This window comes from Betta splendens, chromosome 12, assembly GCF_900634795.4.
Source record: "Betta splendens chromosome 12, fBetSpl5.4, whole genome shotgun sequence".
NCBI lineage: Eukaryota > Metazoa > Chordata > Actinopteri > Anabantiformes > Osphronemidae > Betta > Betta splendens.
The window spans coordinates 6399127-6416070 of record NC_040892.2 but is presented as its reverse complement, the minus strand read 5'-3'; the positions used below and the strand labels follow the sequence as shown (position 1 = coordinate 6416070).

General features: G+C 43.4%; 1 protein-coding gene across 10 annotated transcripts; it reads right to left on the bottom strand.

The window, feature by feature from the left end:
• Positions 1 to 15240, bottom strand: prrc2b (proline-rich coiled-coil 2B). 10 transcript variants are annotated; one of them, XM_029168765.3, is made up of 31 exons: positions 15066 to 15240; positions 13123 to 13300; positions 12862 to 13039; positions 12545 to 12647; positions 12316 to 12379; positions 12017 to 12160; positions 11548 to 11861; positions 11342 to 11466; positions 11092 to 11255; positions 10902 to 10989; positions 10613 to 10781; positions 9697 to 10030; positions 9401 to 9591; positions 8917 to 9118; positions 8583 to 8790; positions 6470 to 8470; positions 6087 to 6250; positions 5859 to 5974; positions 5627 to 5768; positions 5446 to 5522; positions 5040 to 5327; positions 4832 to 4951; positions 4512 to 4704; positions 4317 to 4414; positions 4112 to 4239; positions 3748 to 3988; positions 3482 to 3649; positions 3267 to 3346; positions 3069 to 3150; positions 2500 to 2709; positions 1 to 2123 (listed from the first exon to the last, which is right to left on the bottom strand). In XM_029168765.3, the coding sequence occupies exons 2-31, from the start codon at positions 13235 to 13237 to the stop codon at positions 1956 to 1958; spliced, it is 6675 nt and encodes a 2224-aa protein (XP_029024598.1). In that variant the 5' UTR covers positions 13238 to 13300; positions 15066 to 15240; the 3' UTR covers positions 1 to 1955. The 10 variants fall into 10 exon arrangements, with proteins under 10 accessions (XP_029024598.1, XP_029024601.1, XP_029024599.1 ...); XM_029168768.2 differs by having other exon boundaries at positions 6087 to 6247; XM_029168766.3 differs by having other exon boundaries at positions 8583 to 8787.
• Between the last annotated feature and the right edge of the window lie 1704 nt (positions 15241 to 16944).

Below are 16944 nucleotides of genomic sequence, written 5' to 3'. Positions count from 1 at the left end.
TACGGTTAAGAAATCACAACTGCTTTATTTCTTTTCTTTCAATAAGCTTTTTTTTTTTTTAACAAGGGAGAGTAATGACCAAATATCTGAAAGGATAAAGATCAGATAGGATAAACAGAATGCTGATCAGCTGTAGAAAGCACTGGTCCTCTGACAAAATGAAATATGCATCTTAAAAGTACAAAAACATCAGGGCAACATTAGTTTGGTGCAGGTATAATGATGAGAAGCGTCCATGTCTTTTGCAGTAAAGGATAAGAGGCAAAACACTCCATGCCCATAAATCCATCAGCATGTGAAAGTAGTCCATGTCTGAGAACAGTGACCTTTTCAATATGAAGTCCTTTATAGTGCCATAGCATTTTAAATGAAAGGTGGGTATAAGCCTCGTAGGCGAGGCCTGCCTGTACAGTTAAGTATGCATATACATATTTACCAGTGAAACACTCTCAAAGATAAACTGCAATGTTTTGTAGTGTCAAGGAGCGTTACAGTAAGCAGTAACATTGAACTAGGCATTGACATTGGCATTGAGTTTCAAATTGAATATCTTCTACAAACAAAATAAACAAGCCCAACAGAACACCTCAAAAGTCCTTCGTAGTCCTGCAACTGCAGTGCGCACACAAAAAGCTTAAGCAAAGGTGCTTTATTTCAACAAAAAACACTCAACGCCCCTTGGTTGTGACCATAAGTTGTTTGGACCCTGATTGTGATAATAGTTAGGCTGCATTTATTGCTAGTGCCACCTCAGAGACCAGATACTGAGTAACCAAATTGGGATGAGTTTGCTTCTTCACAGTTTCCCCACAGTGAGTGACAAGTGGGTTTTCAATGGAAGTGGAGAGAAAAGTCTTTCAGGAGCTTGAAGAGAAAAACACCTTAGGTTGAAGGACATAAAAATCATCACATTTCACAAGAAAGTCAACAATTCCATCAGCTATTTTCAGGGTTCTTTACAGCTATTGTGAATGCATCCAACCCCCCCCACAACCCCCCTTTACACACACAACTTCACAATGAACCCCACAGGATGCCAGCGTGGCTGATCAAAATCCATAAGGTCGATGGCACCATAGTAAATGCTGAGTTCAGGTACAGTCTTTGTGAAATGCTAGCTTCTGGGTAGGAGTCCTGCAGGTTTACACACATTCAGCACATCACATGCACACACTATCAATGCCAGTGAAGTTCCCATGGAAGCAACATGATTTTGGTAAAATGTCCACTTTTTTGTCTCAATTTACATACAAAGGAGAGCAAGCAACAGAATGTAAAAGCAAACGGTTTAAGAAATCAATTCTACTAAGCACTGGTGCCACAGTTCATGGCCTTGGATGCCGTTCTAGAGTGGCGCATGTGAATCTTCCCATGTTGACATGCAAAGATGTCCATAAATTGAAGATTTCCTTTTTCTGGATGAATAAAATAACTCCTTTACCAGCAGCATGAATGAATAAGGACGAACCTTTATTTTCCATCAAAATGTTTCAAATTCGTTTTAAAAATGTTAACAGACTGAAACTCAAGCACCTGCCTGGTATTTTGGGCTACAGTCCATTTTCAGGGACTAAATACAGATTGGCAAAATGGAAAAATTAACCGTCTGTGGGAGCTGGCCTTTTTTTCCTTTACTCCACATCAAGAGATGAAGAGAAACACAAAAAACACAAATATTTATTTTTACTATTCTCCCCTTAAATGTGACAATAATAAATTAAAAGAGGACCTTGAAGAAATCTGCTTAAAAGTGTGTCTATGTATATATTTATATATATTTATATATCTCTATATGTGGTTTGAAATAATAGTGTCCAGTTCTGAGTTCTCTCGTGATGTCTGCACTTTTGCCCCGTGCCTTCGGGTAAGATTGGTCTTGGAAGGCTCAGACATTGGTCGGGTCGGGGGGCTTTGTGTTGGCAGGCTAAGTGGTGATGAGATCTTAAGGTCCATTGTTACGCCTTGCCCTCCTCTACTTTGACGGCCTGGGGTTTTATGGCTCCAGTGCGTGCTGGTTTGGCTTGCCCTGTGGAGGGGAGGGGCTCCTGGAGTTTGCTGGTCAAGCCTCCGGGTGGTGTTTTGCTCTCACCCACCACTTTTCGCACTTCACGGATGCTTTTGTTCTGCAAAAAGATGACATTACTAAGACAAACAGCAGCACCTGTCAAACTACACACAGCATGCAGCAAACAGTCAAAGACTGATACAACTTATACAAAAATAGACACAGCAGTCGGCCTGAGCATAGATTATACAATTACTATTATTCATGTTTGTTCAACAATTCTCAACTACTGTACAATTTAGGCTATGGACAAAAGGGTACTAATATTGCTATATTAGTAATAGTACTATATAATTTTAAACTAGCACAGATCATATGCAACCAAAAGTACTTTATGAATTACAATTCTAGTAAATAAACAGTGAAATGATGCAAAGAGAAAAAAGAAAAAATAGATTAAATTAAATTACCTATATTTACAGTGGGTGGCTCACCTTCATGCCATCCTCTGGCCCTTTGACAGGGGGCTCGGGGGCAGAGGGAGGGGTAGAATGGGGAGGGTCACGGCCAGGGTTAGGATAAGGAGGGGAACGAATGATTACAGGTTTGTTGACCTGCATTACAGGTCTCTGGATAGGGTTGGGGTAAGGGCCTGTGGTAGGGGGCCGCATGTGCATCACCATGCTGCCCTGAGTGGGTGGGACCTGTTGTGATGTAGGGGGAGGAGGAGGGGAAGAATAATCAGGACAGGGTAGGTAGGAAATAAAGGAACAGAATTAGCATCCTGTTTCTGACAGCATTAGGACAGTTTAACTTGAGTTCTGTCACAGTTTTGTTGTGTAACTTTTTTAATGAAGAAATACATATTGACAGATGATGTGTTAATTTGAGTGATATAAAATGTAGATTAATTTGAACACCTATTGGGTTTAGACTTTAGAAAAGTTTCAAAACCAATAGCTTCAGTCACGTGGAAATCCCTCACATTGGTAAAACATTTAATTGCCCTATTACAACCCTTTCAACTAAATATATTACACCCATATGTGTGAAGCAGACCTACCTGTTGAGTGAAGTGTGTAGGCAGAGGACCCACAGGGCCTCCAGGACCAGAGGGCTTTCCGCTGGGGCTGGCAGAACCAGGCCTGATGAAGGCAGTGAAGAAAGAAAGTCTAACAACCCATTTCCCAAACTGTGTTTTCTCATACACTTATTTCATTCATAATCGTATAAAAGGTTCACAGGGACTGTTTTCTCTCACCTATAGGACCCTCCTGACAAGCCTGGGGAGTGGTTAGGCTTTTCAGAGAACTGGAAACCTTTCATTTCCATTTGGGAGCCCTGAGAAAAGGTCAAACACATTCATTATACAGCACACTGCTGTGGACTGAAATTTAAGTTATATAAAATAGGTGTATGTACAGTGCGTAGGGGCCTTACTGTAATGACCAACCATATAAATACAACCGGTCTCACCTCTCTACTGCCAGGCATGACAGCGGCCTGGGAGCCAGGTGGCAGCATCCGGCGTGGGGCTCCGACTGACAGGTTCTGTCCCTGCTGCAGCTGGATGGACTGTGGCAGGATGAGATGTTGTTGAGCTGAGCCATAGCGCAACTGAGAACCGGGCAGGGGCATAGTCACCTTGTAAAAAATAAAAAGAAAACAATTAAAAGTACGGAAATGACAAATGTTTAGCTGAACGCTTTCTTGAGTGGTTATGAAACCAAATTTTGACTCACCTGGATGAGCTGAGAGTCCATTAACTGGGAGGAACCCATACCGGGTCCCTGGTTCATCTGGCTGTCATAGACTAGCTGCTGGTTACCGTTCATTGGCTGGTAGTGTGAGCCTGACTGGGGCTTAACCATGTCCGAGGGCTGCATTCCAGGAAAAGCCGAGTAGGGCCCTTTGAGAGGGGCCCCGCCCGAGAGCACCATGGGGCTGGGCTGTGACAGATTAGGGTGCATGTAAACCTGGGACCTGAAAAGACAGTGGGGCAACAGAATGAGACAAAGAGAATGTTTATGACACTCTGTGTACCTTATACAGTAATCAGACAAAATGGCAGCACAACGTTGAATTGCCAGACTGAGGAGGAAGTACCTGAATGGGGGAATAGAGTTGAACATCTCTTGGGACTGGGAGACAGGCAGACCTCCCCGAAGCCCTAACTGAGCCTGGGCCTGAAGTGATGTATGTAACGAGATGGGAATCTGTTGGGGCGCAGCTGCCTGAAAGAACAAATACAACTTAATGGCAATTCTTCTGCTCAGGAACAGTTTTGTGTGTATGTTCACGCCATCTTTACCTGTTGGTAGGTCTGCTGCTGGGTCATGGTGGGAGGGACGAGGCGTGGTTGGCTTGGAAAGACATGACCATCCAGATACAATGGAGGAATATGACTACCTAAAAGAGAGGGCGGCAGCGAAAGGAGTTTTCTTCAATTCTCAAAGCATCCTCTCAAAAACCCATCAAGAAGGCTAAATGAAATGCGGGTTTTAACCTTGCATTGACATGGAAGGTGCCACTGATGCCACAGGCATCGGAGGCATGGAAACTCCTCCGAAGGAACTGTAGCTGACACCGCTGGAGGAGCCGACACTACATGGAGGCTGAGCACCTGACGCAGCACCACCAGGAGAGCCCTGCTCAGGGAGCGACTGAGAGTTCTCCCACGCCTTCCGTGCAGATTCCATCTATAAAAAAAAAAACATTTAATTAGCAGGTAATGTGTGTATGTTAAACTATTTTCACCATACAATAAAGAGATGCATGAGCTATCAATTCTTTATTTGATGCAGGTATGAAGGTATTTTCGCTTACCTTCAGAGTAAGGTCAGCATTAGGAAAAGTAATGGGGTTGAGGTTAATGCCAGGCTGCAGGTGATTGGAACGCAGCATAGGGATGCTCTGATTGAGAGCAGTCTGGTTAAAAGAAAGAAACTGTAAAGTAAATATATTTTGGTTTACATTTTGTTATGATATTTTATAGGTGTGGACAAAAAAGGAAGTATGGCCAAAGGTCTCTTACGTTGGCATTAAGTGCATCTTGAAGCTTGTTGCCAGGGTTAGACGTGGGCACAGGTGAGGAGCCCGGGGGCAAGCTAAAGTCGGAGTCTTTGGCGCTGACACCGAACTCAATAGGTGGCACAGGCAGCACGGCATCTACATGGAGGTCCACTCCATTGACTGGCGTGATGGGACCACCTTCCAGCCGATCGATGCCTTCTGAACCCTTGCGGTGCTTCAGAGAGCGTTCATTTCCAATCGGCCCTGGTTTGTGCTGTTCTTTATTCTGCTCTGGGCCAGCATCAGAGTCCTGAACAAGAAGATTGCAGTTTGTTTTTTACTTTATCGACTAACAAAATGTAAATTTAACAAGTATTTTTGAACTGCAGATACTGATATTTTGCAACAGAAGGAAGAATAGTAGGTACCTCGGAATTGGGCTCACTGCCAGTGTAAGACACCTGTTTTGTCCATGAATCTCCCCCTGAAGACTGAACTGAAAGAGCTGAAAAAGGAAAAATGCCATTGTCAAGTGTCTTGCATTTCTATTCAGCAAAAAAACAATCTGAGTTTTGCACTTTGTCACTGCCTGCTGGGTTTGTCTGTTACCGGAGTTGTTGGTCTCCCAGATTTCGGTTCCTAGGTTGTTGGCAGACAGTGTCTCCTCGGGCTGCTCCATACTCATGCTTCCCTGCTTTTTGGCAAAGCGTGGCGGTATCTTGGATCCAATTGGCCTACTTTTCACCGTCACCTAATGACAGCAGCAAGAGAATATTAATCTATGATGATGCTTGCCAACTAACTGAGTACCTGAATTGATCATACGAAGCATGTCACTTACAGCCGGTCCTTGCTCCTTCCTCCTCCTCTCATCCTCCTGTGGACGTCTTTGCTTCTTAGACAAGGCATCCTGGTATCCATCTGGATTTGACGCTGATCCCCCTGTGTCACCTTCAACTACAAAACAGGCATTGAGATTAGAGCGAAATGTGCCAGCACCAACTGCCCAAGAATATTTCCATTCTACTAGCTTGAAGAATAAATAAACATAAATTCAACATGAACTCACTTGGGTAGCTGCTGAGCTCATACTGCGACAGCGGTTCAACAATGTCTGTCTTGACAGGTCCAGGTTTCAGGTCCTTGTCTAATTTCTTCCCGGAGGTCTCACTGGACTCTCTCTCTTCTGGCTGCTCTATAGCGTACACTGGGCCAGACTCATCTGAGCTCCTGCTGAAATCAAAAATATGACAAAGGAATTCAACATTGACAAATGCCAAAACACATTTTTCAGAAAGACTAGAGCTGAAAGGAGCAATAATAATGGAAAACTCTCAAAAGCAAAATCCATTCTCATGTGTTTTGAAGTAAAATGTTTTATAATAGTAAGGTTAATTGTATATACAGGAACTTTTCAAATGACTTTCAGGTTTGAACTACAATTTATCTTACCTCTTACAAGAATTTCCTCCATTGTGCCAGCTATCAGCCCTGTTAGAGGCGCTGGTGGGAGGAATATCAGGCACACGTGTCATCTTGCCGCCGTCCAGCAGTGATGGGTCTCCTTTCCTATTCTGCCGTTCCACCAGTGGTCTCTGGCTGGAGAAGCTTCGCTTGGAAAGTTCCCTCTTTTCGCTGGAACCTGGTTCACTGTGGCCAGAGTCAGAGGGGATATCATGCCCCTGCGCTACTGTGCCTCCACTTCCGCCTCGCTTCTCTCTCCAGTCACTAAAGTCGCTGTTGTCTGATCCTGTGTCCCATTCTTCTGCCTGAGCATGCTGGCTGGGACGCCCTCCAGAGTAGTGGCCACTTGGCCAGTTTTCCTCTCCGCTGCCTTTGGGGCGCCCAGGCCAAGGATTTGAGAAGTCTCCATTTACGTACTCATCACTTGTCCACTGGTTTGATCCGGGTTCACGTTCTTGTCGCAGACGGCGGAATCGTGGAGGTTTGTCTTGACGGGGTGGACGCCGCCGCCTCAACATCTGCCTGTCAGGGTTATCGTTGTCGAAGTAATACTCTCCTTCACGGTCTTCTGTGTTATTTTCCAAGAAGGAGCCTGTAAATTTTGGGGTGCCCTTGAAGGGCTCACGTTCAACAGGAGGTCTGCGTGTATAATTAGTCTCCGCTCCAGGAACATAACCATTTTCCTGCAAGGCAGGCCCACCACTACTATTAAACTGAGGCCCACGACCTCTCCATGTAGAAATATCCCTCGAGCCTCCGATGCTTCGACTGTAACTTCCAGCAGTGTTTAGTCTCGGAGGCAACATACGGCTTCCAAAGCCTCTGCTGGTCTTGACCTTTTCTCTAGAATCTGTAGTTGCCTGGTCATCTGTATACACTTTGTTGGATCTCCAGGAGTCCCTATCAACTTTACGGACTTCTCCAGACTCTGTGTAGCCTTCTACATTTTCAGATCCTTTTTGACGGCGTCTCTTGGGCAGCTCTTCATACTCTGAGGTTTCGCTCAAAGTCTCACTGACATTTCGCCTCCGGGACTTCCCCCTCTGAAACTCTTCCACCTTGACAAGCTCTCTAGGTGGTGCTCGGCCTCTGCTTGTGCGCTGAGTGCCATTACTGCTGGTATTGTTGTTATAAGCCCCTCGGACATTGTCTCCTCCTCGGCCACGAGTTCCACCTCTAGAGTTGAAATCCTTAAAGCCACGACCACGGCCCCTACCTGTTCCTCTAACTGTGCCAAAAGCCTGCTCTTCGTCAATGAAAATCCAGTTATTACGCCGTGGTGCCTGGGGTTCTCTGTTTTCTTGGCCATCTCTGGATGTCTGGCTCTTACTGCTGTCCCAGGGGCTCTCTTTAGGAGCTTCGTCACTGTGGGTGCTCAGAGGTCTTTCTGTTTTGGTGGGAGCTGGTGACTGACGCTGCCTCTCTTCTGGTTGTTTCTCAAAAACAGGTGATACTGAACGTCGGTTGCTGGGAGGCTGATTATCTTTCTTCAAGTCATAAACATTAGTCAGGACTTCTTTCTCTAGACGGTAGGGGACAGGCTTCTCTTCAGGCTCGGGCTTTGGCTTCTCATTCTCCTTGTCTTCCACTTTAAGAGCCTTGAGAACTGGTTTCTTAATGGGTCCAGTTCTACGGGTTAAGGTGCGCCCACTGGTCTCAGATGGCTGGCTGATACCACTGCTAGAGCTGGAACTAGGTTCAGACCACTGTTTTTGAGTACTATTAAGACCTCCGTCTTGTTTCTGCCCTCCATCCCTTTTCCAACTGTCCCTGGAGCTATCTAGTATCACATCATGACATTCAGGGCCATCCTTCAGGTCTGTATGGCTCTGGGAGTGTTTCTGTGCAGTGGTCAGCAAACCTTGCTCATGGTGTTCTCTATCTTGGCCTCTGTGGTAAACGTGATGAGAGAGATCATCTTGAGTGTGGGACAAGCACTCACTAGGTCTCTCATCATAGGAGTCTTGTTGTGAGCAGGCAATGTCACTTCTGTTGAGTAAAAAAAAAAAAAAAAAAAGGGTGGGGGGGGTTACAAAAAAAATTACAAACTGGGTAAAGTGCAAAACATACAGAGACAAATGTTTTCAAAACAATAGATGACCTGTCATCTGGCTGTCCACTGTCTGAGCTATCATGCTGTCTCTGGTAAGGTGGTGTGAAGCTGCGCAGGGGGTAGCCATCTTGGTTCCACATAGGGTAAGGCTCAGTAGAAGGGGCTCTTCTCTCCTGGTGCAGGTTAGGGTGGCACCCCTCGTCAGAGCCAGGACTATTCAAGTGATCTTGATTTACCATGGTTTTTATCATTCCTGCTGAAAACAATAAAGTGTTAAAATTTAGTTATTCTATTAAAACAGCCACACATTAAATAAAAAGAAAACTTGAAGAATTCCAAACATGGGGACATTTTTCATTTTTTTTCTAGTGTTACTGTGTACCTGAAGAGTGGACTGTACCAGGGTAGTAGTCTACAGGAGATCGCCCTTGAGTCATGCGGGGGTCCATGAAAGGTGGCATCATCATCCAACGAGGGTCAAATCCAAGGACATGAGGAGGATAATAGCCTCTCTGGCCATGGCTTGAGCCAGATGAGGTTGGGTGACCTGACTGCTGCCAGTGCTGCATCTTGTATACTTGTTCCTATACAAGAAGTACCATCAACTTAACGGAGCTAAAATAACTTCTGAATTTCTGTTTTATGTCATAGTAAAGAAGATGACAATGTTCCGAATTAATTAACAAAAGTACCTTTAACATTAAGTCCTGTGTGCTAACGAGTGCTAAACCAGACTATTAAACTCCCAACTTTGATTTTTTTTGAAAGTTGGGAGTTTTTTTTAATTTGCTTCCATTGAGCCTTCAACACATTCTTTAACAGTAGAAACTAAATGGAGAAATAGCCTGCTACAAGGTAGCACTCACCTGCTGCTGGTGGTGCTGGGGTTGCTTTTGAAAGCGTGGTGGGATGGGTTTGGATGAGTGGCGTCCACTGTACTCTCCAGTGGGGGACAAAGGCTCCTGGAGATCATCCTCACTGGAACGGTAGGTAGAGAAACCAGGTTCCTCACTGTAACTTTGGCCAGGAGAGTTGTCTGGAGGACACTCACTTCCATCTGAGTATCAGTGGAGCACAAAACACATGGTTGGAAATTGCTGTTAAAAATAGGATTGGTTTTTTTTTTTGTTTTTTTTAATATATGTATATTCATTGTTTTTGCCTTTTGAGCTGTATTGCCAATTTTCATGGTGGCCTTTACTTAGTTCTCTGTTTGGGGACAGAGGGACATCTTTACCCTCTCCTTCCTTCTGGCCTTCCTCTGTTCTTGATGTCTGTCTTTCAGTCTTGCCAAACTTTTCATCCAGCTTTTTGAGTTTTTCAGCACAAGCAGCCAGACGTTCCTCACGAGCACGCCGCTCCTCCTCCTCACGGCGTCTGCGGGCCCTCTCAACAGCTTCTGACAGCTCAGGTGAAACATATTTTGCCCTAGCAGGAGCCTGGCGATGGTGATCTTCCTGGTCAGCCTGCAGCTCACCTTGGTTTTTCTGCTGAGCCTAGAGATAAAACAAAGGTGAAATATTATTACTGTTGTCTAATTGTCATCAATCACATGTAATTAATACTTAAATACTTAATTAAAGGTAAATCTTAATTTCCATGTGATTTTCCACTGTATGAGCTGAACTAAGAACCTAAGGCATGTATTATATGTTTCACAGTTTTTTTTCCTACTTCTCATTACCAGACAGGGTATCAGATTTCACGTAGTCCTTAATAATCACAAAAATGTGTTTGTCTGCGAGGCCTAGTAAAGATGTAAGCCTTATTTAGGCAAAAAGTGTGACTAACGTCTGCAACCATAAAACAAAAAGAGGTGCAGAATGGGCTTATCACATCCTTTTCAGTTGCCTGATGAAAAGCAGTCAGACACAAATCACTATGGTTACTGCAAGGTCATCACTCGCAATTCACAATGATACTCTCACTCAGAGCTGTGTGAAGGTGCACTGAATTTCATATGCTCTTTAGTGTAGCGTTTTCTTCCACAGTGTTTTAACAGTAATCAAAATCATAAGTGCTGATAAGTAACCTAACAATAAAAAAATAAAAGAGAAACACAACAACTCAATAGTTACCATAGTATCTACAGAGAGATATCTCCCACTGATCTTCCTGGAAGGCTCATGATGGTGATGCTGGTAGGAATAAGTCTCGTCGGGTGCGTCCTGGGAATAAGATGCCTCTCCTGAACTCAAGGAGGACTGGCAGTCACGCTGGTTTTCTCTCTCCCTCTCCCATTCAGTCCTGAGAGGTGGACAATCAAATATTAACTAAGAAACCTTTAACTAATGAAGCTGTGGCAGTGTTTTTTTAAATAAATTTGTACCTAAAGTAGTGACAAAGTATGAGGTGAAAAATACTCACCACATCTTGTTTTTATCATTGGTTGAGTGCTCATCTTCATCATCACTGAACTTGAGCTTCTCACTATAATCGACTTCCTCATGAAGTCCTGAAAAACATACAATTTTCAATGAAAGTTGTGTGATATAGGATTTAGAGAATGTAGTATGCTACAAAAAAGACCAAAATTTGCATATGTAAGATTACGGACCGGCCCATCCATCCTCGCAATCATTGTCAAGCTCATCCAGGTCTTTCAGGTCCTCTGGATTAATAATGGCTGCCCGTTGTGGCCTGTCACCAGGCCTTCGGATTGGCTGAGACGAGAGCCTTGGAGGAGCACGAACAAAACGGTTCTCTCTTCTCACATCGCCGCTGCAATCAAAACATGGCAGAAAATTATCCATGGTCAAACGTCCCAAATGTGTTAGATGTTTGTAAATGTTGGTCAATGTACTTACTTAACCAGTTCAGGTTTGGCATAGCTCTGTCTGAATGTAGGCTTGCTGTCAAATCTGGCAGGGGCTGCTATGGTGGTGGGAACATGTTCTGTGCCTGGGGTTTCACGCGACTCTTTAGAGCACATCTAAAAACAGCAAAATAATACAATGTGTTTGCAGAACAATTAATGATGCTGCGTACGAGTAAAACCAGTACAAGTACTTACAAATGCTGGCAACATGTCATGGTAGACAGCAGTGGAAGTATGATGAAGCTGGTACTGCAGCGCAGTAGGGACGGTTGTTCTGCGGACAGGCTGGGCAGGTCGCAAGGAAGGCTCCTTTGGGTCAAGGACTGGTGACGGAGCTGTCACTGCACTTGAGGAGGCGGTGCCAGTGGCAGATGACGGGTGAGACGTGGCTGGAGGGCTGCCAGTCTCACCCAGGGCAGTAATCTTACCCTCGGGATCTGCAGGCAGGCCAAGGGTTAGGGACGAGGGCTGAAGGTTCCTGCCACCACCTTCCCTCCAGCTTGTCACATCTTGAGGTGGGATGAGATTTACAATCAAATTTCACAAATTCAAACATTTTAAACGGGATTAGTTAATTAATCACACAACTATTTGAATAGTTAGCTTTGCTGCAGGCATTAGCATGTCTAGGAGACAGCCAGCCAATTTCTGACTTGAAACGTACTCTGGGGGCGGAGGCTTGGTCCGGGCCCATACGACGGATCGAAGCCGCTTCTTTCCTTGCCAGCCCTGTCCTGTTCTCCAGCTGCCTTCAGCGTGGGAAATTCCTCGTGAGAGAAGGGCTGAAGTCGGTTTGAGGCCCTTGAACCTGATGAAATTGTTTAAAGCAAAATGGAAATAGAGAGTTGATGTTTTAACTTTTTACTGATTAACAAACACTTGTGATAATCTGGACAAAACATTTGTTCAAAAAGAACCTTTTTGTACTTTGCATTCATTCATTATGAATCTGAAATGACTCACCATCGTGCTCTACTGCCTTTCCATTTAGTTGGGCCCATTGCTTTGGTCCACCTGTGTTTGTGTTCTGTGAAATTCAGAAAATCCAAGGTTACTGAATAGCCTCATTCCGTCTACCTGACCCCAGTTACGTTTTAAGAAGATAGCAAGTGACAGAAGCATAAACTTCATGCTGGTATAATCTGGAAGGTAAAGTCCCAATCTGAGCATAGACATAGACACACATTCATACCTCCTGGTTGGCTACTGGCAAGGGCTTCTGAAGATTGGAGACAGATTTCTGTAAAGCCAGCTGCGGCTGCAACTCCGGCAGCTGTGGTATTGATGCAATAGAACTACAAGGAAAGAAAATGTATGTTAAGAAATGAACATGTAGCTTGAACAGACCGATCAACACCGACAGCCTAACTCCCTTTGAGCTAATATGAATTCTGTGACTGTCTCCAATTATGAGCCAGCAATCTTGAATAACTAAATAAATTTATTAAAGACGACTACTTAATTAAAGCCTACGCATTCTATAGTCTGCAGTCTATTAATGCCTCTTACCTCTTTTGATCGGGTTGTTCCTGCTTGTTTGCCCATCCTGTACCGTCTTTGGGCACAATAATCACGTTGGGATCGTTTCCTTTGTTTTCAGACTTCAAGCTTGGCAGATGAGCAGGTGGGGGCATGCGCCGGGCTGTGGCCACTTTGCCAAGACTCTGTAAGCCATGTCGTGGAACTACTGGAAGACCGAAGGGGTACTTAAAATATGGAGCTACTGTTTTGAAAAAGGTTGAAACAGATGTCAAGCGTACCAAAGCTTACCTGTGTTTTTCTGATTCTCTACTGATTTTCCCTTGTACTTGTCAAATAGGCTGAGTGAGGAATACTTGCTTTTCCCATCCTTGGACTTGGTTATTTGCCCCAAACGATCGGACATTGCGATGTAATGTCATCGAGTATGGAAATTTTTCTTTGCGCCTCTTCCCAGTGCCTTCGGATTCTGCAAAAAAAAGTAATGTTCTGAGAACAGACCTTGCTTGAGTTTACAGTCATACTCTCAAAATATAACTTTTATTACAGTAGCGCTGCATCTACAAACCAATAAAGAATATGTAGCAGGAGATTATAGAAAGTCTTTCTTTTCAAATACAGTTACTACAAATTTTGCTGGTACTCAAAGCTCTTGAGCACCAGAAAAATTTCCTTTTTTGTTAGGAAGAAAGCATTACTTTCCACTCATCTATCAGTTTATGACATCTAACGCACTGTAATTTTCCTGATAGGTTAAATAATTACTGCAAAAACACTATTATCAACATATGGCCTCTAAGGTTTTAGCCAAACAGATTTGTTCCATGCTTCGAATACCCCAAACCCTATTTGGTGCAGCCGTCCAGCATCAGCAGCACATCTCTCAAAACCTCTACTGCAACTATCTGCAGTCACCAATCGGTAACTCCTTCACTCAAATCACATTGGGAAGAAGAAACTACATCCTTGTTGGCAAGAAGCACGTTTCAATGTGCTGCCATGCCAATTATTGCTATGCTTTTGTAGTTCACTGTGATGCACACCACAAAAAGGTTCTTTACACGGAGTCCTCGCCTCTTAATAATGACTGTTAAATAAGGTAAATACGACAGATTTATGTTCAACACAGACCAATGACAGACAGAACAATAATATGTATCGTTTAAATACACTAACACTACTAAGAACCCACAGTGAATGGCAGGCCGCTCCGCTATAAGGTATAGGCGTTTCACCGGGACTTTCATAAAAATATACATTTATCACAATCTATTTACTTGTGTACTAAAAACGTAAATTCCATGCGACTTACTTATTCAGTCCTAAAATATGAACAAAAAACAAACTCAAACTGACTTGAAAGCCCTTTAGGTTTGAACATTAGCTTGGTAACGGTATGACAGCTAGCTAGCGTTAACATTAGCCGTGTCTAATTCTAAACGAAACTTTAAGCAGACAAATAAAGCAAAATAACACAGGTGGGGAGAAAAATAACATTATAAGCTGTGGTTACACGTTTCCGCAGCAGGATAACGTTTGACCTCTCTGTAGTTATCCCTATGCGGCTAAACGCCATGTTATGGCTAATTACGCCGTATGCAGCAAGAAAACAAACATTCCAGCTAACAGCTAAGAAAATAATCAAGCAAATTCACCCAAGACTGTAACACAACATAATCTTAAAGTATGGCGTAAAAGTACGAACATAAAGACCAATCCTGGGTGTAGCGCTAGTTGCTAGCGACATATGCTAGGAGAAAATGGCTATGTAAACATCAAGTGTTCGTGTACAGGTGAATATGTTAGTGAACACAAATGAAGACGGTCAACGGATAAAGAACCTGGTGCTTTTTTATTTGAGCAAGAACGTCTAAAAACGCTGGCTTTGAGTTAGCATTGGCTAACTTGTTTGAAAACTAGCATCCCGATAAACTTCCAGTGTAGTGTTCCGAAAACAAGCTGACAGGCCGGGTGGGGGTCTGTGCGTTTGAATGTGATTTATATTCAATTTAAATTTAAACCCCTGGCTCCGTAGAACGTTCAAAAAACTTATCTTCATGCAAGTGTTTTTTCACCTTACTTAGCCTTCTGACGGGTCTGAAGGCAGATATGGGAATGTAGGACAAGGCGATTAAAAATGGCTGCTGCCCAGAACAAAGCAACAATAAAACTAGGCAGCAGAGCAGACGGGCAAAACCGGAGATTTGACACACCGATCCGCATCCATAACTCACCGGTTTAACGACTTAGTGTATCTTCTGATCAGCGACAGTGATATATATCCACAAAACTGTATCTATTCAAAGGATGGATGACGATTGTAAAGCCCAATGTTCGTATATTGAACCGATCGTAGTGTTGTTGCTGGGGTCCTACCCGGCCTGAGAATGAACAGGGCAGTGTGTTGGATCAGCTCCGACCCCCGCGTCATGACGTCACCACACGACGTAGAATAGAGGACACGAGCGCCCCCTCCTGAACTGTTAATGCAACTACACAACCCCCGCTGTCACCGTCACTGCGGTCCATTCTTGTCAGACTGACCACAACGTGGAAAAACAAAACAGCATTAAAATAGTGCTGTGATTTTGTAACACTTGAAAAAATTTGAACTTTCACCTAAATAAAAAATGACTTCACCTATGTACAACTTAATGCAGCTTTTTAAAGCAACTTTTTATTTCACACCTTTCCGGTAATAGGCTGCTTTTTTGGATCCTAGTACCTGATGCCAATGAGGTTACGTTATTAATGATTTCATAAAAACACACTAAATCTCATAAAGAACAAATCTGCAGGACTCAAAACAACAGCAATAACTTGCATTCTTGTACCAGTTCCACCATTGCTTTTTGGCCTTTAGGTTATAATTTAATGTCCTGTGCTTTTTTTTTTCTTTAAAGCACATTTATTTCTTGGATCTTATCAAGAAATATAACTGGTGATATCTTAAATACCATGCAGCCCCCACCAACCCCCCAGCCCCATCTTTGATGCACCCTTTTAAAAGAGATTCAATAATCCATCAGGGTTCACAGACAAAGGTGATCAAAACAATATTACAGCATCATAACAGTACCCGTGGTCAGGGTGATGGTTCGGTTTGCACTCCTCTAGAGGGCGCACTCGTCATAAATGCAAGCTACCATTTACCGACATCCACATCAACAAATCAAACACAGAATTTTAGGACTCAGGTTTACATACATCATACAGGGATCTAGCTAATACATATTTCATAATATTTTTTTCTGATAAAATAAAGTGAATTTAAGATATTGTAAATATGTATAAACATACTGTATAAGTTTCATAAATCCAATACATTTTTGGGAGTTTTATCTTATGTTTGACATTTTATCATGCCCACAGCATCACACCTGTGACAGTGTGTTGTCTAGTGTTACCCTCTATCTTGTTTATACACAACGAATGCATGACACAAACAGAGCTTAGAGACACAACAGTAGGAGTGTGGTGTCTGTTGAGTCAGTGGATGTGAACCCAGTGCAAACTTGGGCTTTCAACCACCGTCAGCACTTTCTCACTGGAGGCGTTTGGAAACGTGCTTTGCAGAGTATCACAGACCTTGAATTGGGACCAAGATAAAAAAAAAGATTTTCTAGGACACTGAAATTTGATCATTTTATCCCAAGAAACCTAGTGAATACTGGGCCAAAATGAGAACATGTAGAAAAAGCATTTGAACACAATGTTATGTCCTTTGGTGTGTACATATTGAGGCTGCATTCATGTGGAAACTTTGCCTTAATGCAGCCACTGATGCAGAATCACCCGCTGTGAACTGTGAGCGTCTGCAATATAATCCATTCGTAGTCAAAGGGCGTTGAGGGGGATCGATCAAGCGACTGGCGTTTGCAGTGTGGAACATTTCATCCTTCCACCTCAAACCTAAGTCTTGAACACCAACACGTGGATGAGGATCATGTGTCCTCCTTGGCTTAGTAACTATAAGATCCAAGAAACAATGTTCACCAGAGAATTCTCATCCAATTTTTCTGTGTCGACTAAATAAATAAAACCTCTGTGTGTGTATTGGTCTGACTGCTGCAGCTTCACGAGCACACAAACACAAAGTCATCCACGTTCTAC